A 26,016-nucleotide genomic window follows, 5' to 3' on the forward strand; every position below is an offset into this window, starting at 1 on the left:
TATGTTTTAGCCCCTATGTAACTGGGATCCTGCTAGGCATGACCCTAGTGCTCATAATATGTGCCCTGTATGTGTTCCCTGTGTGGTGCCTAACTGTATCACTTAGGCTCTGCTAACCAGAACCTCAGTGTTTATGCTCTCTCTGCTTTCTAAATTATTTACCAATTCTCATTGGCACACTGGTACTCCCATATAATTCCCTTGTATATGGTACTTAGGTACCCAGGGTATTGGGGTTCCAGGAGACCCCTGTGGGTTACAGCATTTCTTTTGCCACCCATAGGGAGCTCAGACAATTCTTACACAGGCCTGCCACTGCAGCCTGAGTGAAATAACTTCCACGTTATTTCACAGCCATTTTTCACTGCACATAAGTAACTTATAAGTCACCTATATGTCTAATCTTCACCTGGTGAAGGTTGGGTGCAAAGTTACTTAGTGTGTGGGCACCCTGGCACTAGCCAAGGTGCCACCACATCGTTCAGGGCAAATTACCCGGACTTTGTGAGTACGGGGACACCATTACACGCGTGCACTATACATAGGTCACTACCTATGTATAGCGTCACAATGGTAACTCCGAACATGGCCATGTAACATGTCTAAGATCATGGAATTGTCACCCCAATACCATTCTGGTGTTGGGGGACAATTCCATGATTCCCGGGTCTCTAGCACAGAACCGGGTGCTGCCAAACTGCCTTTCCGGGGTTTCCACTGCTGCTGCTGCTGCTGCCAACCCCTCAGACAGGTTTCTGCCCTCCTGGGGTCCAGGCAGCCCCGGCCCAGGAAGGCAGAACAAAGGATTTCCTCTGAGAGAGGGTGTTACACCCTCTCCCTTTGGAAACAGGTGTGAAGGGCTGGGGAGGAGTAGCCTCCCCCAGCCTCTGGAAATGCTTTGATGGGCACAGATGGTGCCCATCTCTACATAAGCCAGTCTACACCGGTTCAGGGATCCCCCAGCCCTGCTCTGGCGTGAAACTAGACAAAAGAAAGGGGAGTGACCACTCCCCTGACCAGTACCTCCCAGGGGAGGTGCCCAGAGCTCCTCCAGTGTGTCCCAGACCTCTGCCATCTTGGAAACAGAGGTGATGGGGGCACACTGGACTGCTCTGAGTGGCCAGTGCCAGCAGGTGAAGTCAGAGACCCCCTCGGATAGGCTCTTACCTCTCTTGGTAGCCAATCCTCCTTTCTTGGTAGCCAAACCTCCTTTTCTGGCTATTTAGGGTCTCTCCTCTGGGGAATTCTTCAGATAACGAATGCAAGAGCTCACCAGAGTTGCTCTGCACTTCCCTCTTCGACTTTTGCCAAGGATCGACCGCTGACTGCTCCAGGACACCTGCAAAACTGCAACAAAGTAGCAAGACGACTACCAGCAACATTGTAGCGCCTAATCCTGCTGGCTTTCTCGACTGTTTCTTGGTGGTGCATGCTCTGGGGGTCACCTGCCTTCACCCTGCACTGGAAGCCAAGAATAAATCTCCAGTGGGTCGACAGAATTTTCCCCTGCTAGCGCAAGGCACCAAAAGACTGCATCACCGGTCCTCTGGGTCCCCTCTCATCCTGACGAGCGTGGTCCCTGGAACACTGGAACTCTATCCAAGTGACTCCCACAGTCCAATGATCCTTCAGTCCAACTTTGGTGGAGGTAAGTCCTTGCATCCCCACGCTAGACTGCAAACCTGTGTAATGCGTGATTTGCAGCTGCTCCGGCTCCTGTGCACTCTTCCAGGATTTCCTTCGTGCACAGCCTAGCCTGGGTCCCCAGCACTCTGTCCTGCAGTGCTCAATCCTCTGAGTTAGCCTCCGACGTCGTGGGACCCTCCTTTGTGACTCTGAGCCAGCTCCGGTTTACAAATCTTCTAAGTGCCTGTTTGGGTACTTCTGCGGGTGCTGCCGGCTTCTGTGGGGGCTCTCTGAGTTGCTGAGCGCCCCCCCTCTGTCTCCTCCTCCAAGGGGTGACATCCTGGTCATTCCTGGTCCCCAGCAGCACCCAAAAACCTCTACCGCGACCCATGCAGCTAGCAAGGCTTATTTGCAGTATTTCTGTGTGGGAACACTTCTGCAACCTTCATCGCGACGTGGGACATCTTCCATCCAAAGGAGAAGTTCCTAGTCCTCTTCGTTGTTGCAGAATTCCAAGCTTCTTCCATCCGGAGCCAGCTTCCTTGCGCCTTCATCCGGGGTTTTCTGGGCTCCTGCCCCCCCTGGACACTATCACGATTCTTGGACTTGGTCCCCTTGCCTTGCAGGTCCTCAGGTCCAGGAATCCGTCTTCAGTGCTTTGCTGGTGTTTGTGGTTCTTGCAGAATCCCCCTATCACAACTATTGTGTTCTTTTGGGGTAGTTGGTGTACTTTACTCCTACTTTTCAGGGTCTTGGGGTGGGGTATCTTGGACATCCTGACTGTTTTCATGCAGTCACAGCGACCCTCTACAAGCTCCCATAGGTCTGGGGTCCATTCATGATTCGCATTCAACTTTTGGAGTATATGGTTTATATTGCCCCTAGACCTATGTTCACCTATTGCAACCTATTGTAATTCTACACTGTTTGCATTACTTTTCTTACTCTTACTTACCTGTTTTGGGTTTGTGTACATATAACTTGTGTATATCACTTACCTTCTTACTGAGGGTACTCACTGAGATACTTGTGGCATATTGTCATAAAAATAAAGTGCCTTTATTTTTAGTAATTCGGAGTATTGTGTTTTCTTATGATATTGTGCATATGATATAAGTGGTATAGTAGGAGCTTTGCATGTCTCCTAGTTCAGCCTAAGCTGCTTTGTCATAGCTACCTTCTATCAGCCTAATCTGCTAGAAACACCTCTATTCTACTAATAAGGGATAACTGGACCTGGCACAGGGTTTAAGTACCACAGGGTACCCACTATAAGCCAGGCCAGCCTCCTACACCGGGTAATTGATGAATACTTTTGCCTGGTGATGGAGGCCCTGGCTGAAACACTGGCATTAAAGGTCGAAAGATTACTGCAGCACTGTATACTGGGCATACACCCAATGCCACGAAAGAGTAAAATCCCATATAGGTTCAAATCACTGGTGCTATTATTGGCCAAGCACAGGATTATGATACATTGTACCTAACTCAGTGGCCCACTGATACAGTTATGATACAGAGATCTCAAGGAGTGGCTGTTGGCAGAGGAAATAAGAATTAAAATGGTCCAAACAGATGAGAAGGTTCACAAGGACATTCATGATTGGCATTCAATGACAGACACATTTGTGGAGGATGATGTGCTGCCTCCAGACCTATCCGTGAGTGCGACATCATCCTGGAGGTCTGTAACTGCATTCGCTGTATGTACTGTTGCTATATGTATAATCAATATTGAAATTGTAATAAATGGAATACATCACTAGTATATTATCTCCCTTTCGTACCATGATCCCTCTGACAAAAGGCTTTTATGGATTGTAATGCTTCATGTCATTGTTTAAAAAAAAAAAAAAAAATTGCAATAAAAAAACATTGGTGGTCATTACAACCCTGGTGGACGGTGTTAAAGCGGCGGTAAGACCGCCAACAGGCCGGCGGTAAAAAAATTGGAATTACGACCGTGGCGGAAACCGCCAACAAAGACAGCCACTTTAACACACCAACCGCCACGGCTGTACAGACAAACAGCTTGGCGGTCACTGCCAACAGACAGGCGGAAGACAATGTACCACCCACAGTATCTCTCCGCCACCTTTTCCGGGGTGGATTACTCACGGACAAAAACACAGCAGAAACAGGACTGAGAAGGGAAAACGCTCACCTCTACATACCCCACGAGGAATCCGGACGCCATGGAACCCGAGCTGCACATCCTGCCAGCCCTCATCTTCTTGCTCCTCTACCAGGAGCACGAACGCCGGCGGCGAAGACAACGGTGAGTACTGCACCTACAACACAGGGGAGGGGGGGGAGGGAAAAACAGGGGCACACGCAACACCCCCACCCACTACAACACACACACAAATACATATTTATACATTATAGTTACACCCCCCAAACCCCCCCGGAAGAATGCAAAGACAAAAGGAAATAAGTGTAACCATTGTAACATTAAAATCAAGTAAGCAAAAATATATATATATACACCATAAACAAAATATACACCAAGCTTAGTAGTCCAGGTAGTGCTCCAATGAAGTCTGTGGAACACTGGGCACACACGGTATGGGCGGGGCCCACACAAGATCCCCGACCATGATGGAGAGAACACTGCAGGGGCATCAGAGAGCAAGAAAACAGGCACCTCAGGAGGAGGGAAAGGGGGGGCACCTCAGCCGGTTGAGTGCACGACGCCAAATCCACGAGGGGGCCACATGCCCACTGTTCCATCCTGGGGAGTGCAAAGCCACAGTCTCTCAAGTCTCTACAGTGGGTGGGTTGCCCACTGTTCCATCCTGGGGAGTGCAAAGCCACAGTCTCTCAAGTCTATACAGTGGGTGTGTTGCCCACTGTGCCACCCTGGGGAGTGCAAAGCCACAGTCTCTCAAGTGGATGACAGTCTCCACTGCTTCTGGAGGGGGCATGGTGCCCAGAGTGCTTCATCCTGCTAAGGACAGAGGTAGTGGATGACATTCTCCACTGGTTGTGGAGGGGGCATGGTGTCCAGAGTGCTTCATCCTGCTAAGGACAGAGGTAGTGGATGGGAATATCCACTGGTTCTGGAGGGGGCTCTGTGCCCAGAGTGCTTCATCCTGCTCGTGACGGACTCAGTAGTGTCAGTGCCCTTGGCGCTCATGGGCCAGCGGTGCTTGCAGCGGCGGTGCCCTCTTCAGCGGTGCTTGTAGCGGTGGTGCCCTGTTCAGAGGGGATGACGACGTTGGCCTCCTGGGCAGCGGGGATGATGGTGGTGGCCTCCTGGGCAGCAGGGATGATGGTGGTCTCCTCCGCTGTGCTGCGCTTCCCAGACTTTCCTGTGGTCCTTCCCCACCTTGGAAGGTGTCGCAGCTGACTCCACACTCCCACCGGGACCCCTGGGAGCGGCTTTGGTGGCTGGAGTCTTCGCCCTCTCCTGCCGGGCACTGGACAACTTTTGATGCTTGACAGGTGGGGGACTGTCCGTGCTGTGGCTCCATGCCACACTGGCTGCCCTGGTGGACGGTGTACTCCAAATTCCGGTGACTACAGGCACCACTGGTCCCGGAGATGTTGTGGCTGAGGTGCTAGGTTGGGACCTGGCGAGTCAGGCCCTAGGACACGGACGGGGTGGGGGAGGTGTGGGAAAGAGGTCAAGGTTGGACAGGAAAAGTTTTTTGGAGACACTGGGATGGGTAGCTGGAGGGGGTTTGGGAGTGGAGGTTGTGGTTGTAGGAGGTGTTCGTTTGGTGACTTTGGGTGAAGGTGCATGCGCTGGAGGCTGCCGTGAGGTGGATGGCTGTTGAGTGGGTGTGTGCCTGCGTTTGTGTATCTTGGGAGGTGGCGTCACAGACACACTGGGAGAGGACACAGGGGACGTGTGAATGGTAGTGGGGGTGGTGACTGCACATGAGTGGGGTGTGGTGGTGGGTGTGCAGGTGATGGCAGTAGTGGCTTAGATGTAGTGCATGCAGGTGTGAGTGTAGATGAGACTGGGAGGGAGGAGGGAGACGAAGAGGAGGGGGACACAGTGGAGGCAGTGGATGCTGGTGTGTCTGCATGTGTGTGATGCTTGCGTGAGTGCCTGTGGGATGTGTGGTGCTTATGTTTGCCTGAGCTTCCTTTTGTGTGTTGACGTGTGTGAATGCTGGTCTGAAAGTGTGCTTGGGATAGGCTGGGGTACAGGGGATTGGGTCTGGGTGGGGGAAGTTGGAGGGGGGAGGCTAGAGACAGGGACAATGGCTGCCATCAGTGCTGAGGCCAGAGTCTGAAAAGCTTGCTGAAGGGCCGCCTGACCAGAATGAATGCCCTCCAGGAATGCATTGTTTTGTTGCAACTGCCTTTCGACACCCTGGATGGCATTCAAAATGGTATACTGCCCAACAGTGAGGGACCTGAGGAGGTCAATGGCCTCCTCACTGAGGGCAGCAGGGGTGACTGGGGCAGGGGCTGAGGTGCCTGGGGCGAAGGTGATGCCCACCCTCCTGGATGAGCGGGCACGGGGCAAAAGCTGAGGGGCTGCTGGGAGGGCGGTGCTGGTAGGGGGGGTGGCGGCTGTACCTGTAGATGCGGGGGCAAAGATGTTGCCGCCACCACAAGGGAGCTCCCATCAGAGGACGAGTCCGTGTCGCTGGTGTCAGCTCCTGTCCCCGCCGTGGAGCTCCCCTCGCCCTCCGTCCCACTGGTGAACTCCAAGTCCGTTGTCTCGCCCTCCAGGGCCATGTGGGATGCAGCTCCCTCGTGCTCCAGTGCCACTGCTCCTCCGCCTGATGATGCTAATGCACACAAGAACAGGGAGACCACAAAAAGGGGGGGAGACAGAAGAAAGACATGTAGAGTGCATGCATTACCACTACCGTTGGTGGACAAGACAGACACAGAAGCCCCCTGCACTACGCCGCGCTCTTGGGCTCCACTGTTCAATCCCTGGGAAATGGCCTACAAGGCTATGGACGACATCTGCACACATGGATGACACAGGGGCATGACTAGGTGTACTTGGCACTCTACAGAGGTGGGTTGGGGTGCCACATGGCCTGCCTTACGGAGTGACCTTGCCTACTAAACTCGCCCTGGCCTAGGGACACCCACAGCCCACCTCCCCATGCAGACACCTCCACTGCGTGCAAAATCAGAAGGATGAGAGTGTACTCACCCCCTTGTGGCTGCTGTGATGCCCTCAAGCGCCCATCCAACTCCGGGTACGCCACCGCCAGGATCCTGAACATCAGGGGGGTCATGGTGCGACGGGCACCCCTCCCACGTTGGGAGGCCATCTTCAGCTGAGCCTCCGCCGTCTTCTTGCTCCAGCGGCGAATGTCCTCCCATCTTTTCCGGCAGTGGGTGCTCCGTCTGTGGTAGACCCCCAGGGTCCGGACGTCCTTGGCGATGGCACGCCAAATATATTTTTCTGGTGGGCGCTGACCTACATGAATTGTACATGGGGAAAAGAAAAGTTATTACCAACTGCACCGTCACAGTCATTGGCCCCTATCCCTACACTTGCCATGAGGCACATGCACTCCGTTGTTTCATGCACGCCGCAATCTCCCCACCTCCTCTTACATACACCCCACTCCACACAGGCATAGCCCATACAGCATGCTCCCAGTGTACTTACCTGTTTGTCTGGAGGACCGTAGAGTAGCGTGTACTGGGGGAGGACCCCGTCCACAAGTTTCTCCAACTCCTCCGATGTGAAGGAAGGGGCCCTTTCCCCAGACACTCGAGCCATTGTCTCTTCCTGACCGAGATCACAGCAGCACTTGCAGTGTAGGTCCTCTCCTGTCGAAGATCAGGTATCGAGTGATTGAACAGATAGAAAATGACAGTCACGTCCGCACGCGGTGCGTACCGTCACCGCCGGCATACATTGTCATTGACTCCTGGGACCCATAGGATCCAATGTTAACCAATGCAGCATTGCGCCGCGGTCTTCGACCGCCTACCGCGACGGTGTACAACGCCAGCGCAGTTACCTCACATCCCATTGTCCCACTTTAGAGGTCAGGCAGCCGCCATTTCAGGGGCCCACATGGCTTCATTTTTAAGAGCGTCACACATAATTGGCCTAGACTCAACAAACATACAGGCCACTTTTCGGATTAGGATTCGTGTTCTGTGTAAGCTGTGGGTACGTACCTCTGAGTTGTTTGACTCTGTGCTCGCTGTTGTCCTTCATAGGCACCGTCTGCTGGGACATGTGAGGAGATGGCGGCATCCTCCGGTGTACAGACCACTGGTGGACCTGTCGACAATGGAGGAAAGACATGTGATCATCACATACAGGCTTGACCGTGCCACAATCCAGGAATTTTATACCCAGCTGGAGCCAGACCTGATGTCAGCTATCCGCCATCCCACAGGAATCCCCCCTCAAGTGCAGGTGCTGTCAGTGCTCCATTTCCTTGCAGGTGGGTCATTTCAAACAACAGTGGCCATAGCATCAGGGATGTCCCAGCCTATGTTTTCCAACGTGTTGTCCAGAGTGTTGTCTGCCCTGCTGAAACATATGCGGAGTTACATCGTTTTCCCTCAGGTGGAGGATTTGCCTACAGTGAAAGGTGATTTCTATGCCCTGGGGCATATCCCCAACATCATAGGTGCCATTGATGGGACACATGTGGCTTTGGTCCCCCACGGCAGGAGTGAACAGGTGTACAGAAACCAGAAGAGTTATCATTCCATGAATGTGCAGATGGTGTGTTTGGCAGACCAGTACATCTCCCATGTGAATGCCAAGTTCCTTGGCTCAGTGCATGACGCCTACATCCTGCGGAATAGCAGCATCCCTTATGTGATGGGTCAACTCCAGAGGCACCGTGTGTGGCTATTAGGTCAGCACCTGGAAGCAAGACAGTGGGAATGGTTGTGTGGGTTTGGGGTTATCCCTACAGGTTAGTGTGTGTCTAACAGTTGTCCCTCGCCATTTGCAGGTGACTCTGGTTACCCCAACCTGCCATGGCTACTGACCCCAGTGAGGAATCCCAGGACAAGGGCAGAGGAAAGCTACAATGAGGCCCATGGGCGAACACGGCGGATAATCGAGCGGACCTTGGGCCTCCTGAAGGCCAGGTGGATCACTATTCTACTCACCAAAGAAGGTGTGCCAGATCATCGTGGCCTGCTGTATGCTTCACAACTTGGCTTTGCGACGACAGGTGCCTTTTCTGCAGGAGGATGGTCCAGATGGCGGTGTTGTTGCAGCTGCGGAGCCTGTGGACAGTGAAGACGAGGAAGCAGAAGAAGAGGACATGAACAACAGGGACTCGGGGATCCAGCAATATTTCCAGTGAGACACAGGTAAGAATACAAACCTGCCTACTACATGTACTTTAACACTGCTACCTCTCTACTGTCTGTCGTTTTCACCCAGTGTATGGTTACTGAGTTGTCACTTTCCCTTATGATTTCACAGATGTGGGTCCCACTGTGTGACATCTGCTTTGATTCCTCATGGACTAGAGCTGTGTGACATAGGTATGTTGACATTACAATTGAAAGATTTTGCCAGAGTAATTGCTAATACACTATTCCGAAATCACAGACTGACTCCAGATTGTTTTGTGCTTCAAGGATGTTTATTTATGTGCAAAATATTGGGGGGGTTTGCAAAATGGTGAGGGGTGATGGTGGAGGAATATCCATGGCAGAGTCCAGTCTATTAGTCTCACAGGTGCATTGCCCAAATGGGCATAGGAAGTGGAGCTGGGGCAGTTTAAGGATGGACAGGGTGACAAAGTGGGACAGAAGGATGACATTCAGGGTGGTCTCATTTCTTGGCGGGGGTCTTGGCATCGTTCTCCGTCTTTGTCTTGGATCTCAGGGATCGTTTGCGGGGTGGTTCTCCCTCTGCAGGGGGTGGGGTGCTGATGTGGTGGTCCTGTGGGGGTGCCTCCTGTCCACTAGCGCCGGCGGAGGGCAGTTCATCGTCCATGCTAGTGTCAGGGGCCCCTTGTTGTGCCACAGTGTCCCTCCTAGTGTTGAGGACTTCCTTCAGCACCCCTACGATGGTGCCCAGGGTGGAATTGATGGATCTGAGTTCCTCCCTGAAGCCCAAATTCTGTTCCTCCTGCAGGCGCTGGGTCTCCTGAAACTTGGCCAGTACCGTTGCCATCGTCTCCTGGGAGTGGTAGTAGGCTCCCATGATGGAGGAGAGGGCCTTGTGGAGAGTGGGTTCCCTTGGTCTGTCCTCCCCCTGTCGCACAGCAGCCCTCCCACTTCCCCTGTGTACCTGGGCCTCCGTCCCCTGGACCGTGTGCCCACTGCCACTGCCCCCAGGTCCCTGTTGTTGTTGGGGTGGTGGGTTATCCTGGGTTCCCTGTAGTGGTGGACACACTTCTGATTGACGTGCCCTGGGGACAGATGTATGGGCCCGCTGGGTGGGTGCTGTGCTGGTGTTTCCAGAGGGGGAAGCTCTGTGGTGGCCTGTGACTGTGTCAGGGGAACCGACTGTCCCGAGGTCCCCGATGGGCCGGGCTGGTCATCTAGATCCAGCTGGACAGAGCTGCTGTCATCACTGTGGGCCTCTTCTGTTGGTGGTGTGGACATGTGTGGATCCTCCTGTCCAGTGATGTTGGGTAGGGGTCCTGCAGGGGTATAAAAGGATGTTTATTACATCTGTGTGTGTCATGGTGTGCAATGGGTGGGTGACCGTGTACCCCAGTGCTTGCATTCCTGTGTGGGACCTTGTGTGATGATGGTTTAGGGGGGTGTATGGGTTTGTGCAGTGGGCATGCTTTGGTGATGGGTGTCCATGCTTTGGTATTGCATGCAGGGCTTGGTGTTGGGATGTGTGGTTTGTGATAGTGGGACATCTGTGAAGAGTTGGAGTGATGGGGGTGAGGGTGGGGGTATGTGATGGCATGCAGGTACGGTGGGGGATGTAATAGTTAAGATTTGACTTACCAGAGTCCAGTCCGCCATCTACTCCTGCGAGGCCCTCAGGATGCAGAATCGCCAAGACCTGCTCCTCCCATGTTGTTAGTTGTGGGGGAGGAGGTGGGGGTCCACCGCCAGTCCACTGAACCGCAAGGTGGTGTCTTGAGACCACGGAACGAACCTTCCCCCGTAGGTCGTTCCACCTCTTCCTGATGTCACCCCGATTTCTTGGGTGCTGTCCGACTGCATTGACCCTGTCCACTATTCTTCGCCATAGCTCCATCTTCCTTGCAATGGAGGTGTGCTGCGCCTGTGATCCGAATAGCTGTGGCTCTACCCGGACGATTTCCTCCACTACGACCCTGAGCTCCTCCTCCGAGAACCTGGGGTGTCTTTGCCATGCCATGCCATGGGGTGGTGTGGGTGATGTGTGGGGTGATGTGTGGGGTGGTGTGTGTGGTGATAGGTCTGCTGATATGTAGTGGGGTGTTGTATGAGGTACGTGGAAGTTATGTGGGTGATGGTGTTGTGTGCCTGTGGATGCTAGTATTGTTGATGGTGGTGTCTCTCTCTGTGCTTCTTTCTCAACTGTTGTCGTAGGGGTTTGTGGGTGATGTGGGTGTGTGTTTTATATTGTATTGGGTGTGTGGGAGTGGTGTGTGTATGTGTATCAGGTGTGTGCACTTTGAATTGTCTAATATGGCTGCGTTTTGTGTGTGTGTATTTTGAGCGCGGCGGTGTGTACCGCCAATGGAATACCACAGTTGAAAGACCACCGCGTGATTTCGTGTGTCGTGAGTGTGGGCGTATTTCTGTTGGCGTGACGGTGGAGGTTTTGTTTTCGCCAGTTTATCACTGACCTTTGGTGTGGCGGACTTGTGTGGGTGTCTGAATTTTGGCGGATTCCGTGCTGTGGGTCATAATAGCTGTGGCGGATTTCTGCGGCCGCGGGGGTGTGTTGGCGGTTTTCTGCGCGGCGGTAAGCGGCTTTTACCGCCAATGTTGTAATGAGGGCCATTGTCTTTGCCTTAAAAGAGAATAGCTGCAGTTCTAGTACTTCAGCTGCGCTCTGGAATACCACTGCAAATCAGGCACTCTTTTGTTGGCAGCCCAAGTTACCAGTTAAGCTCTGTCTCAGGTAAGGTGTCAAACCCAATGGCACTATGTAAGGCATCATCACTATTATCAAAGAGGGAAGCCATCCCCATCACTCTCATCATCGTAAACAACTTAGGATGTGCCGTACTTTGGCATAGCTACAGAGTTTAAATCAAAAATATAATGGAACCTCTGCTGGTAGGTGCAACGTGACAGAGGCACAGGGTTAGAATCAGGATGAATGACAGCAGGATGGGCTTTTGTAATTTCATAAAACAACATTGGTTAGGCTTGAGCCAAAGTCTGACATTGCTCTGACATTGGATCATCTTCAGGTGCCCATGGCGTCACTACTGTCTTTGGGTTAGGAATGATCTGACTGGGGACATCTGTGGTTTGATGGGGTCTGAAGGCACATCAGAGGGAGCCTGAAATATACCAAACATTTGCAGCATTGACTCAGCGGCCTTGATCCACTATGAGGTCAATGACAGCCTGGAAAATTTGGGGCACGTCAGAACCAACTGAGGGATCAGTTCCATGGCCAGAGACCTTGAAGGGCTGTGACTGGAATTGTGATGCCCTTGCACCTTCTCTTAGGAGTCAGTGTGGTGGTCTGGACTTGATTTACAGGTGGATTTCAAGCGTGAAGACCAACTGTCGTGGGAGAGGCCTCTCGAGTAAGCCCAAGCCTGTGACTTGGGGCCTGATCAGGAATTATGTGAATGTCGCAACTTGTTTCTGTGTTCATCAACCTACAGCTTTGTGCATGTATCCACAACAGAGTCATTTGGATCCTTAACCAATGTCTACTTCCTGCAGGTGCGTCAAGGCTTGAAACCTGTTGTTTTGAGTGGGGACATCGTTCCCTAGTACACTGTTAAAATCGTTAGAAGTTGTCATAAAAAACAACCAAAAATAGGACAGGAGCTAAGAATCCATGTTGTAAAGCAAGAAAAGAAAGGAAGTTATGAATCAGTTACTTACCTTATCTAAGTCTGCCTTATCTGATAGAGGCTCTATCTAGCTACAATTCCTTACCTTATAATATTCCCAAGGTGTCTGACTGGATCTGGAAACCTTTAATAAGTAGTACCCTTTGGTACCAGTAGGTGGTGTCATTTGGCTCCACATGGGGTCATCAGTGTCAGAAGTGATGTGCATGGTGCCTATATAGGCATCACTCCAGTGTGCTGACGTCAATTTCTTTTCACAACTTTCCATGCCAAAGTGCAAAGCCACAATGAACACTGACCACTGGTGAGCTAGGCTAGGGCCCTTAAAAAAGGGGAACAAACCTATAGTCTAAAATCCATTCAGAGAGCGGGGAGGATCAGAGGGTCAGTAAGTAATCTGCAGTTAGAGTCCAGGTAAGGGGTTACCAAAGGTAAGTTGCTTATCCATCTGATAAAGGCTCCTAGTTGCAGATTCCTTACCTTAGAACAGATACCCAAGTAATACCTCCCTGGAGGTGGGGCTGAGATACCGATTATACTAAAAAGTCTATAGGACCAAACGGACAAAGTGACTGTCACGCCAGACCTGATTGTTCAGTCAGTAACTCTTCTTAAATGTGTGCAAGGAAGCCCATATTGCTGTCTGACAGATATCCAAGAACTCTGCGATATAATGCAGTGGGCACAACCTTGCCTCTGGTAGACTGAGCTTGAATGCCTTCCAGAGGTTGCTTTTTGGCCAATACATAGCATATCTTCATGCAGACTGCTATCTTTTGTGAGATGGTCTGCATCTGCACCATCCTCCCTTTCTTGGCTCCAAAGTACCCCACAAAGAGTTGATCATCCACACAGAACTCTTTTGTGCAGTCAAGGCAGAACGACAACGGTCTTTTTGGATCCAACTGATGAAGCCTCTCCTCCTCTTTAGAAGGGTGAGGCAGAAAGTAGAAAGTAGGAAGAGTGATGGACTGGCCTACATAACAGGGAGTTACCATCTTCGGTAAAAGATGCTTGAGTCCGAAGGAACAGCTTTTTTGGGTAGATGGTAAGGTATGGAGTATATGCAGACAGTGCCTATAATTCATTGACCCTCCAGGCAGAAGTTATTGCCGACCAAAAAGGCCATTTTTATGGTAAGGGTTCTGAGTGGACTGATGTGGAGCGTCTCAAAGGGAGTGCACATCAGGAATAGAAGAACCAAATTCACGTCCCACTGGGGCATAGTAAAAGGTGCTGGTGGATACATATATTGGAGGCCTTTTAGGAACCTATGTACAATAGGGGATTTAAAGAGGGGTGACTGGTTAGGAAGCCACAAAAATGCAGAAATGCCAGAGAGATAGCCCTTCAATGTGCCTCCTGGGCCACCTAACGAGTAAACAGAAGAACTTGGGAGAAGAGTGTAGACAAAAGGGTCAACATGTCGGTCTGTACGCCGTGTCACAAACTTGCTCCAACGTCATGCATACAGTGTTTTGGTGGAGGGGCACCTGGCTTCCAAGGTAACATTGAAAACTTTGGGCGGACGATCGAAAGCTGTCAACTGTCACCACCCAATCTTCACGCATGAAAGTGAAGCGTTTTCAGGTTCTGGTGTACAACCCTGTTCTGTTGTTGCGAAAGATGATTCTCCCAAAGAGCCAGCCTCATCAAAGGACCAATGCTTATGCTCAACAGTTCTCTCCGTGCCCAATCCGGCGCCACAACGCCTCTGAAGGTGAGCTGCGACCACTGCTATCACTTTTGTGAACACTTGAGGGGCGTTGGTAAAGCAGAATGGGAGCACAGCAAACTGAAAGTGCTCTTGACCCAATGTGAACCACAGATGACATATGTGGCCAGGCAAGGCTGGAAGGCAGGAAGTATGCATCCTGCAAGTCCAACGCTACCATCCAAACTCTTGAGTCCAGAGCAGACAGGACTTGTGCGAGCGTGTGAATTTTGAATTTCCTCTTTTTCAAGATGACGTTCAGAAGGCAAAGGTCTAGATCATGACCAAGACCTCGGTCCTTCTTGGGCACCGGAAAGTAGCAGGAATAGCATACACATCTTACTTTTGATGCTGGCACCTTTTCTATGACTCCCTTGGCCAAAACGGCCAACACTTATTGATGGAGTAAGAATAGCTGGTCCTTGTAGGAAAGTAGCATCTTGCCTGGCACGTTACCCCCATTTTTACTTATATGTATGTTTGTTTTTGTCTGTGTCACTGGAATCCTGCTAGCCAGGACCCCGTACTCATAAAGGGTGCCCTGTATGTGTTCCCTGTGTGGTGCCTAACTGTATCACTGAGGCTCTGCTAACCAGAACCTCAGTGTGTATGCTCTCTCTGCTTTTAAAATTGTCACTAACAGGCTAGTGACAAGTTTGACCAATTTTCATTGGCACACTGGAACACCCTTATAATTCCCTAGTAAATGGGACCTAGGTACCCAGGGTATTGAGGTTCCAGGAGATCCCTATGGGCTGCAGCATTTTTTTAGCCACCCATAGGGAGCTCAGACAATTCTTACACAGGACTGCCACTGCAGCCTGAGTGAAATAACGCCCATGTTATTTCACAGCCATTTTACACTGCACTTAAGTAACTTATAAGTCACCTATATGTCTAACCCTCACTTAGAGACGGTTAGGTGCAAAGTTACTTAGTGTGAGGGCACCCTGGCACTAGCCAAGGTGCCCCCACATTGTTCAGGGCAAATTCCCCGGACTTTTTGAGTGCGGGGACACCATTACACGTGTGAACTACATATAGGTCAATACCTATGGGTAGCTTCACAATAGTAACTCCAAACATGGCCATGTAACATGTCTAGGATCATGGAATTCTGGTATTGGGGGGACAATTCCATGCATCCGCGGGGCTCCAGCATGGACCCCAGGTGCTGCCAAACCAGCTCTCTGGGGTTTACTCTGCAACTACCGCTGCTGCCAACCCTCAGACAGGTTTCTGCTCTCCTGGGGTCTGGGCAGCCCAGTCCCAGGAAGGCAGAACAAAGGATTTCCTCTGAGAGAGGGTGTTACACCCTCTCCCTTTGGAAATAGGTGGTAAGGGCTGGGGAGGAGTAGCCTCCCCCAGCCTCTGGAAATGCTTTGAAGGGCACAGATGGTGCCCTCCTTGCATAAGCCAGTCTATACCGGTTCAGATAGCCCCCAGCCCCTGCTCTGGCGTGAAGCTGGACAAAATAAAGGAAAGTGACCACTCCCCTGTCCATCACCACCCCAGGGGTGATGCCCAGAGCTCCTCCAGTGTCCCAGACCTCTGCCATCTTGAATGCAGAGGTGTGAGGGCACAATGGAGACCTCGGAGTGGCCAGTGCCAGCAGAAGACGTCAGAGACCCCTCCTGACAGGCTCTTACCTGCTTAGGTAACCAATTCTCCTCAGAGGGCTATTTAGGGTCTCTCCAGTGGGTTTCTCTTCAGATAACAAATGCAAGAGCTCACCAGAGTTCCTCTGCACTTCTCTCTTCGACTTCTGCCAAGGATCGACTGCTCCAGGATGCCTTCGAAACCGCAACAAAGTAGCAATAAGACTACCAGCAACATCGTAGCACCTCATTCTGCTGGCTTCCTCAACTGTTTCCTGGTGGTACATGCTCTGAGGGCTGTCTCCCTTCACCCTGCACTGGAAGCCAAGATAAAATCTCTTGTGGGTCGACAGAATCTTGCCCCTGCCAACACAGGCACAAAATTTCTGCATCACCGGTCCTCTGGGTCCCCTCTCATCTTGACGAGCTTGGTCCCTAGAACACAGGAGCTGGATCCAAGTGTCCCCGACAGTCCAGTGGTCCATCTGTCCAAATTTGGTGGAGGTAAGTCCTTGCCTCCCCACACCAGACAGTAATCCTGTGTACTGCGTGAACTGCAGCTGCTAAGGCTTCTGTGCACTTTTGCAAGACGTCCTTTGTGCATAGCACAGCCCAGGTCCCCAGCACTCCGTCCTGCATTGCCCAACTTGCTGAGTTGGACTCCGACTTCGTGGGACCCTCTTTTGTTGTGCTGACACAACCGCCGTGCTCAGATCTTATGAACGCCTGTTCAGGTGCTTCTGAGTGGGCTCTCTCTGTTGCTGAGCACCCCCTCTGTCTCCTCCTCCAAGGGGCGACCTCCTGGTCCTTCCTGGGCCCTGGCAGCACCCAAAATCCTTAACCGCGACTCTTGCAGCTAGCTAGGCTTGTTTGCGGACTTTCTGTGTGGAAACAACTCTGCATCCTCCATCACGCTGTGGGACATCTTCTGACCAAAGGAGAAGTTCCTGGCACCTTCCACTGTTGCAGAATCTACGGCTTCTTCCACCCAGAGACAGCCCTTTTGCACCTTCATTCGGGGTTTAGTGGGCTCCTGCCCCCCTGGACACTTGCGTGACTCTTGGACTTGGTCCCCTTCCTTTGCAGGTACTCAGGTCCAGGAATCTGTCTTCAGTGCTTTGCAGTCAGGTGTTGCCTTTGCAGAATCCCCTATCTCGACTTTACTGTCTTTCTGGGGTAGTAGGATAACTTTACTCCTACTTTTCAGGGTCTTGGGAGTGGGGTATCTTGGACACCCTTAGTGTTTTCTTACACTCCCAGCGACCCTCTACACACTACACTAGGCCTGGGGTCCATTCGTGGTTTGCATTCCACTTTTGGAGTATATAGTTTGTGTTGCCCCTAGGCCTATTTTCTATTATTGCATTCTATTGTGTACTACAGTGTTTGCACTACTTTTCTAAGTGTTTTACTTACCTGATTTTGGTTTGTGTGCATATTTTGTGTATATTACTTACCTCCTAAGGGAGTATATCCTCTGAGATTTTTTTGGCATATTGTCACTAAAATAAAGTACCTTTATTTTTTAGTAACTCTGAGTATTGCGTTTTCTTGTGATATAGTGCTATATGATATAAGTGGTATAGTAGGAGCTTTGCATGTCTCCTAGTTCAGCCTAAGATGCTCTGCTATAGCTACCTCTATCAGCCTAAGCTGCTAGAATACCTCTAATCTACTAATAAGGGATAACTGGACCTGGCACAAGGTGTAAGTACCACAGGTACCCACTATAAGCCAGGCCAGCCTCCTTCAGTCCTCCATTGGCGTGTCACAAGTGGGCAGTATGGATGGAGGGATGGTCACAAAGGGGAGGGAGTAGCTCCTTTGGACAAGCTGCAAAATCCAACAGTCTGATGTTATTGTCCTCCACTGCATGCCCATGATGATCGAAAGGCAAATTAAAGGGGTTTGGAGTCTGCAGCTGCTAGATGTGTGGTGGACTGACCTGACTACTGGCTGCATGTTCCCCATTGTCCGCGGGGACCGCTTCCTCTGCCATGAAAATATTGTGAAACTTATTGGATGCTGTGGCTGAGAGTGTACAGATGCAGTTGGAAGCCCCTTCCGTGGTCACGATAGGGGAGGAAGGTAGACTGGGGTTGGGGAGGGGCCATGAAAAGGCCCAAGGACCTGGCTGTAGCCCTGCTGTCCTGAAAGTGCTGAGTCTACTTCTCTCCGAATTGGCAGAAGCCATCAAAGTGCATGTCCATGAGCAAATCCTGGAGATCGGCAAAAAGACAGTAGTTTTCAACCAGGCAAGGTGCCTAAAGGCCACCAATTAAGAAATCAGTCTCGCCAGCAAGTGTGTCATGTCCAGCCCACATCTTATAGTGTACTTGGCTGCATCCCTTGGGCAATTGCTCAAGAGAGTATGGCTCGGGCCTCACAGACCAGGGGCAGCACATGTGCTCCAGAGTCCCAGATCATATGGGAGGGTCAGCCTAAGAGGCAAGGGGTATTTAACCACTGCAGTGTCAGACTAGCAAAAGAAAATATCCTCTTCCTGAAGGTATCCAGTCTTTTGGATCCCCCTATCTGATGGGATAGGAGGTAACGTGCCAGAGTTGATTTTAAAGGTGGAGGCCTGGACCACCAAGCTCTCCAAAGTGGGGTGCTGGGTGAGGACATTTTTACATTTTCCTACCTGCAATTTAAAAACCATCTGTACCATAAGATGTGTTTTTAAATTGTGAGTCCAGAGGCACCAAACTCAATTTTTCTGTCTTTTCCCAAATGGAAATTACACTTAAAAGGTGTTTAAGGCAATCCCCATACTGGCCTATGGAAGAGATAGGCCACGCAGTAGTGAAAACGAATTTAGATTTTCACTACCTGGACATGTTAAACTTAAAAGTACATGTCCTACTTTTTAAATACAGTGCACCATGCCCTTGGGGCTAACCAGGGCCTACCTTAGGGGCGTCTTACATGTAAAACAAGCATTGGCATAGCCAGTAGGCCTACGTATTGGGACCATATAAGCATTTAGCCATGCATTACATTGGCACATGGAACATACCATAGATGACATTGTGCAACCACTGGTGACACCCTAGAACGGTCACCCAAACAAATTAAGAGAGTTCAAACAGTCAGTGTAATAAGGATGCTATGTTGCCATGAATCATGGTCATAGTTGCAATAAGGAGAGATCAATAAAACATATACCATCTCATGGGGCCTCTTGGTAGCTTTGTGTAAGGGGTCTTGGAGTGGGGTATGTTGGACACCCAGGCAGATCTGATCACTTGTGCCAGGGTAGCTGCCTACCAGCATCCAGTGTCTCCCCTTGGCATGTGTACGATGCCGGTCTAGCTGGGCATATGCCATTGGATTGATGGTGCTGGCCCGAGAGTGTGAGAGGAGCTTAGTACGAGAGCACATGCTTGAAACTGGCATCATCCAGGTTAGTGGGAGGAAACCGAGACAGGGGCTTGCCTAAGACAGAAGGAAGCATGCCCATAGGCCGCTGCTCATGTTTGAATGGTAGTGAGCAAATGGCACAGATGATGGAAATCAAATCAGAGGCAAATGGTAAAACATTAGCATCTAATAAAGGGTGCCTTTATTTGACTAAATCCAGCGAGCAGCGTCAGCAGAAGAGCAAGACTGTTCGTGTTTGAACCAAGAGGAGAAGGGAAGGAGGTGGGGGTGTCACTCACTGAGCCTTACCTTCCGTGATGTGATTGATACCCCACTCACCCGCAACCTGAAGGGGCCCCACGTCCACGTTTGCATTGCAATAGCAATCCTGGCATTTCACACAATGAACAGCAGCTCCTGTCTGGCAACGCCAAGCTGTGCAGGGTGTTCAAGCACTGTCCTCCCCCACTGTAGAGCAACACATGTTTAAAATGTTAGCTTAATTGTTGCTGGTGGAAAAGACCTCTGGTGGAGAGGTGTCCAGGGACCAGATGTAGCAACCGTTTTGCATGGCGCAAACTGCGAAATTCTGACTCGCAAAATGGGAATGCGACTCACAAATAGGAAGGGGTGTTCCCTTCCTATTTGCGATTCGCACTGCGATGCAGAATTGCTTTGTGACCATGGTCGCAAATCAATTCTCAGTTAGCACCCATGTGAAGTGGGTGCTAACTCATTCGCAAAAGGGAAGGGGTCCCTATGGGACCCCTTCCCCTTTTTGAATGTCGCCAAAAATATTTTTTCAGAGCAGGCAGTGGTCCAATGGACCACTGCCCACTCTGAAAAAATGAAACCAAATGGTTTCATTTTTTCTTTTGGAATTGCAACTCGTTTAGCAGTCACAGACATGGAGGTCTGCTGTCTCCAGCAGGCCACCATCCCTGTGAGTGCAGGGAATCGCAAGAGGGTCGCAAATTGCGACCCACCTCATTAATATTAATGAGGTGAGTCTTTGCGACCCCCTGCGATTCGCAGATGTTGTCATGGACACCATTCTGCATATGATTTTGCGACTCGCAAAATCATATCTACCTACATCTGGCCCCAAATCTCTATCCCTGCAGGCAGGCAGAGAAATACAGTGGCAAGATAGAGGAAATGCAAAGATGAGAACAAACAAGCAGTGTTGTGTGAGAGGTGAGAAGGATGGCACAGGGAGAGTAAATGGCGTGCAAAGTTGTGGAACTATCTGGTAGCCATGTATTGCTATGGCCGACGAGGAGGAACCGTGGATATGTTGTGAAATTATCCATCTTGAGATTGGAGGATTCCCTCAATAGGATTAGGGATGTGCCCCCCTCCACTCAGGGAGGAGGCACAAAGAGGGTGTGTAGCCACCCTCCAGGACAGTAGCCATTGGCTACTGCCCTCCTGACCTAAACACACCCCTAAATCTAGTATTTAGGGGCATCCCAGAACCCAGGAAATCAGATTCCTGCAACCTACAACAAGAAGAAGGACTGCTAACCTGAAAGCCCGGCAGAGACGACGGAGACAACAACTGACCTGGCCCAAGCCCTCCCGGCGGCCTGTCTCCAGACTCAAAGAACCTGCATAGCGATGCATCCGACAGGGACCAGCGACCTCTGAAGCCTCAGAGGACTGCCCTGACCTAAAGGATCAAGAAACTCCAGAGAACAGCGGCACTGTTCAAAAACAGCAACAACTTTGCTACTTTCTTTCAACTTTTAAAGAACTCACTCTTCCTGTTGAAGCGTGAGACTTCACACTCTGCACCCGACGCCCCCGGCTCGAGTTCCAGAGAACCAACACTGCAGGGCGGACTCCCAGGTGACTGCGACCTCGTAAGTAACCTGAGACGACCCCCCTGGCCCCCCCCCAAGACGCATGCAGAGAGGATCCAGAGGCTCCCCCTGACCCCAACTGCCTGGAACAAAGAACCCGATGCCTGGACCAAGCACTGCACTCACATCCCTCAGGACCAGAAGGAACCGATCTCCAGTGCACGAGTGACCAGCAGGCGACCCTCTGCCTAGCCCAGTTGGTGGCTGGTCCAAGGAGCCCCCCTGTGCCCTTCCTGCACCGCTAGAGTGTCCTCCGGGTACCTCCACTGATTCCTATTGAAAACCTGATGCCTGCTAAGCACACTGCACCCGGCCGACCCTGTGCCGCTGAGCGTGTGTTTTGTGTGCCTACTTGTGTCCCCCGTAGTGCTCTACAAAAGCCCCCTCCCTGGTCTGCCCTCCGAAGATGCAGGTACTTACCTGTTGGCAGACTGGAACCGGAGCACCCCTGTTCGCCATAGGCGCCTATGTGTTTTGGGCCCTCCTTTGACCTCTGCACCTGACCGGCCCTGTGTGGCTGGTGCAGTGACTTTGGGGTTGCCTTGAACCCCCAACGGTGGGCTGCCTATGCCCAGGAACTTGAAATTTTAAGTCCCTTACTTACCTGAAAAACTAACCAATACTTACCTCCCCCAGGAACAGTTGATTTTTGCACTGTGTCCACTTTTAAAATAGCGTATTGCCATTTTAACTAAGACTGTGTATGTTACTGCTCTAATTCAAAGTTCCTTACTTACCTGTGTGGAGTATCTTGCATTTTATATATTTACTTCAAATCTTGAATCTTGTGGTTCTAAAATAAATTAAGAAAAAATATTTTTGTATATAAAAACTATTGGCCTGGAGTTAAGTCTTTGAGTGTGTGTTCCTCGTGTATTGTGTGTGTGTGTAGAACAAATGCTTACCACTATCCTCTGATAAGCCTACTGCTCGACCACACTACCACAAAATAGAGCATTATAATTATCTAATTTTGCCACTATCTTACCTCTAAGGGGAATCCTTGGACTCCGTGCACACTATCTCTCACTTTGAGATAGTATATACAGAGCCAACTTCCTACAGTGGCACAACCGGTGCTGCAGGCCTACTAGTAGCATTTGTCTTACAGGCCCTCGGCACAAATAGTGCACTTTACTAGAGACCTACTAGTAAATCAAATATGCCAATCATAGAGAAGCCACAGTTACCATGTTTTAGACACAGAGCACATGCACTTTAGCACTGGATAGCAGCGGTAAAGTGCACAGACTCATAAAGGCAACTAAAATGAAGTTCAGCACACAGTGAAAACAGTAGGTCAGAAAGCATAAAGTCTGGAGAAACCACATCAAAAGTTACCAGGTCCAACAAATTCTAATACACTTTTACACTGTTAGTAGGAGACATTTTGCTAGCACACTTCTGCTTGCTGTTCAATGAGATATGTAATTCACAAGTACTGTGAGTTCAGAAAGGCAATTATCAAGCGTAGAGTCCAGTGCTGGTTTCTCTCTAAGGTGATAGGGTCTGATTTAGAGTTTAGCAGAGGGGGTTACTCTGTCACAAACATGACAGATATCCCATCCACCATATTATGATCTTATAATAGCCTCTGGAGATGGTAATACGGGGACAGGATATCACATTTGTGACAGAGTACACTGTCTGCTAAATTCTAAATCAGATTCGTAGTTACCTCTCTGTAAAGCTAACTAAAGACTAATTGAGGAAAGGTGGAAATAAACACCGAAATAAAATAAGCCAGAATGCAATTCTTGCTTAGAGTCACAGATTTATTTACTTACTAAATCATATATTTCGATAAAGTACTGAAAAATCACTTTAAGAACCGTAATGTAAAAAAACAGTAACTTGTTTTCTACAATTATAACACTTATGTCAGATGGTACAGATAGCATATAGATACAACTTAACAAAATTTCAATATAAAAAGTATTGTAAAAGAAATGCACAGAATGAAAGTAGCAACCCAATAAACAATTGTTTCATAACATTTGGTTTTTTTTCAAGGTGATTTCTGACATTGGGAATCTGAAAGAATCCTTCACTAATTTAATGAAATATCGTCAAAGTAATTCAAGGCAGAATATTATGGAGCTACTATCATGGAAAAATTATACCATTATATTGAATTTTTCAGAACAAGGAGAGCATATTGAGTGATTTTTTCTCAGGTTAAGTATTCCTGTCAGTAGAATGTGTACTGGTCAAGATACTCCTGAGAAATAACTGCTTCCCTATCTTCCATGATGGAACAGTGTTTTTACAGCACTGCATTTTCTTTAGACCCACTTTTTCCTCCCAGGCATAGTATTCTTCAAGACGAAAAATAATGCAAGGTTAATCCCACTCGTCACAATATTTCTGATGGGCAACAAAACGCCTGGCATTCATGATGATGGGCACTATTAAGACTAAGCATTGTTTTAGATGCAGCATAATGTTTTAGTTCAGGAATATTTCCAGTGTAACATTTTCTCTTGTACTTCCATTGACCCTCCTAGCACAGTGTTTTTAATTAAAAGTGCAGGGAGTAATTAGGTCTACAAAAGTCCTAATGTCTATGGTAAAATAGTTAGTTAATTTGCTGTAAAAAAAACTGTTTGGCAAAAAAAAGCCTCCGACAACTTTTTAAACTTTAAAGGGATTGGGGAAAGGAACTTGGGGAACTAGGGGTTGCTTACATACAGTTCAATTACTTTTGAGCAATAAAACCACCCGAGTTTATTTACCAATCCGTGTGTGCCTGTTTTATGACGTTGTTCGCCTCATACCGTATTATAAAGTCACACAGAAGTTCACACTATTTTACGTACTGTTTGATAAATATATCCATGAATGACTACGTACCTTTTTGTCTCTACTTCCTGTTAAAAAGTAATTGCTATCGGGGGTCCAATCACACGTCCAAATAATCCGGCTATGCACTGCTGTACTTTTGCTTGTGTGTGCATGCAAACTGAAGAATGGTTCTGTAAAAAACACAGTGCAAATCATCTAAATTTTTTGTACACGAACAGGGAGGATGCAGTGGCAGATACAGAGCCCAGGCAGGGCGAATGGCAGAACACGGAGACAAAAACAAGTGCGAGCACATTGAAGCCGACTCGTCTGGACGATAGAAGGAGAAATAGGACATCGAAACATATCAAGACGTCCATCGGGCAAACTTTAGAGGCACAGCAGGATCTAGCGGAATTGGTGAGATGAAAAAACCATAGAGTAAGCCGGGGAGGCTGAGAAAAGACAGGTAGCGTGCAGGGAAAGGAAACAATTAAAAGGAGTGAAAAAAGCATTGGCAAAGCAAATAGGTTATGCCTATGCAACAGCTACTGGCCTCGCCAATGTGTTTTAGCCACGTTGCCCCTCCACCGCAACTACACTTCAGCATGGCTAAAGTTTGTGGTGCGAAGGGCGTGGCATGAAGTGGAGTGGAGTAGAGTGGCATAGGATGGACTGTCGCAGAGTGGAGTGTCATGGATTACAGTGGAGTGGAGTGGAATGGTGAAGAATGGCGCAGAATGGGGGGGCACAGTGTTGTGGCAGAGTGGAGTAGAGGGGCATAGACTGGAGGTGCGTAGAGTGCCGCAGCATAAAGTGGAGTAACGTGTCAGAGTAGAGTAAAGTGTTTTAGAGTAGAGAGTTTTAGAGTGGAATGGTGTTAACTGATATAGATTGGAGTAGTGCAGAGTGGAGCGTCCAGTGGCGTGTCATAGAGGGTCGTACACTGGATGGTCACGGAATGAGGCAGAGTGGAAAAGAGTGCCATGGTGCAGAGTGGAGTGTCAGACTGGAGTGTCATAGGGTGGCATAGAGAGGAGTACAGTGGCATGGAGCGGTGTAGAGTGGAGTGACGTAGAGTGGTGTAGCATAGAGTGTAGTTGAGTGGAGTAGCGTAGAGTGAAGCAGACTGGCGAAGATTAGCAAAGAGTGTCATAGAGGGTCATGGAGTTTCATAGATTAGGCTCGTGGAGGGTCATAGAGTGCAGTGAAAGAGTGGAGTAGAGTGTCCTACAGTGAGGTAGAATAGAGTGACAAAGTGGCTCATAGAATGTCAGAATGGTGTAGAGTTGAGAGGCATAGAGTGAAGTAGTCAGAGTGGAAGGGCCTGGAGTGGAGAGGCTTGGAGTGGTGTAGCGTGGAGTGGAGTGTTGTAAAGTGGCATAGAGTGTCATAGAGTGGAGTGTCATTCAGTGTCAGAGCAGAGTGTCATTAAGTGGCGCAGAGTGGAGTGGCCTGAGTGGAGAGTTATGGAGAAGAGTGGTACAAAGTGATGTGGAATGGAGTAAAGTGTTGTGGAGTAGAGCATCAGAGTGGAGTGTCGTAGAGCAGACTGGAGTGTCGCTAAGTAGAGTGGATTTCATAGAGTGACAGAGTGAAGTGGAGTAGTGTGGAGTGGCGTATGGTGGAGTTGTGTGGAATAGCGTAGGCTAGAGTAGCATATAGTAAAGTAGAATTGCATTCAGTGTCGTAGGGTGTCATGTCATAGAGTGGAGTAGAGCAAAGGTGAGTAGCACAGAGTGGAGTAGAGTGTCATAGAGAGGAGTGACAGAGTGGAGGGGTGTTGAGTGGCGTGGAAAAGACACAAATGGCACTTACAAGGCCAACAACTGGAGCCTTTGAATACCTATAAATACCTAGGAGTACAACTAGACGACAAGGGCTCCTTCCACCAACACAGGCTGGACTTCCTGAGGAAAGGTAATATCTTGCTTCTTGCCTTCTGCACTTTACGGAGAACGTTAGATGGCCCAAGTTACCTACCACTGCTGAAGGTATTATCAGCTAAATTTATACCAAGCTTCTCTTACGAAAGTGAAACCCTCCATGGTAGAGAAGCAACAACTTTAAATTCGACCTCCTTGAAAATATTCAGCTCGCTCCCTTGTCTCCCTCCTAATGCCTTGCTGGCCCAGATAAGGCTTCAGTTTGGTCTA

The 26,016-nt window shown here is 49.6% G+C and overlaps 1 protein-coding gene across 7 annotated transcripts in view; it reads right to left on the bottom strand.

Annotated features, from left to right (window-relative positions):
* ELP2 (elongator acetyltransferase complex subunit 2) overlaps nt 1-26,016 on the bottom strand; it is a 1,253,630-nt gene that overhangs the window by 258,797 nt on the left and 968,817 nt on the right. For all 7 annotated transcript variants that reach the window (XM_069219622.1, XM_069219623.1, XM_069219617.1 and 4 more), the window contains one exon: nt 23,930-24,051. In XM_069219622.1, coding sequence (XP_069075723.1) covers nt 23,930-24,051 — 122 coding nt within the window. The remainder of the gene's footprint in view (nt 1-23,929; nt 24,052-26,016) is intronic.

The sequence above is a fragment of the Pleurodeles waltl genome, chromosome 2_2 (assembly GCF_031143425.1).
Source record: "Pleurodeles waltl isolate 20211129_DDA chromosome 2_2, aPleWal1.hap1.20221129, whole genome shotgun sequence".
NCBI lineage: Eukaryota > Metazoa > Chordata > Amphibia > Caudata > Salamandridae > Pleurodeles > Pleurodeles waltl.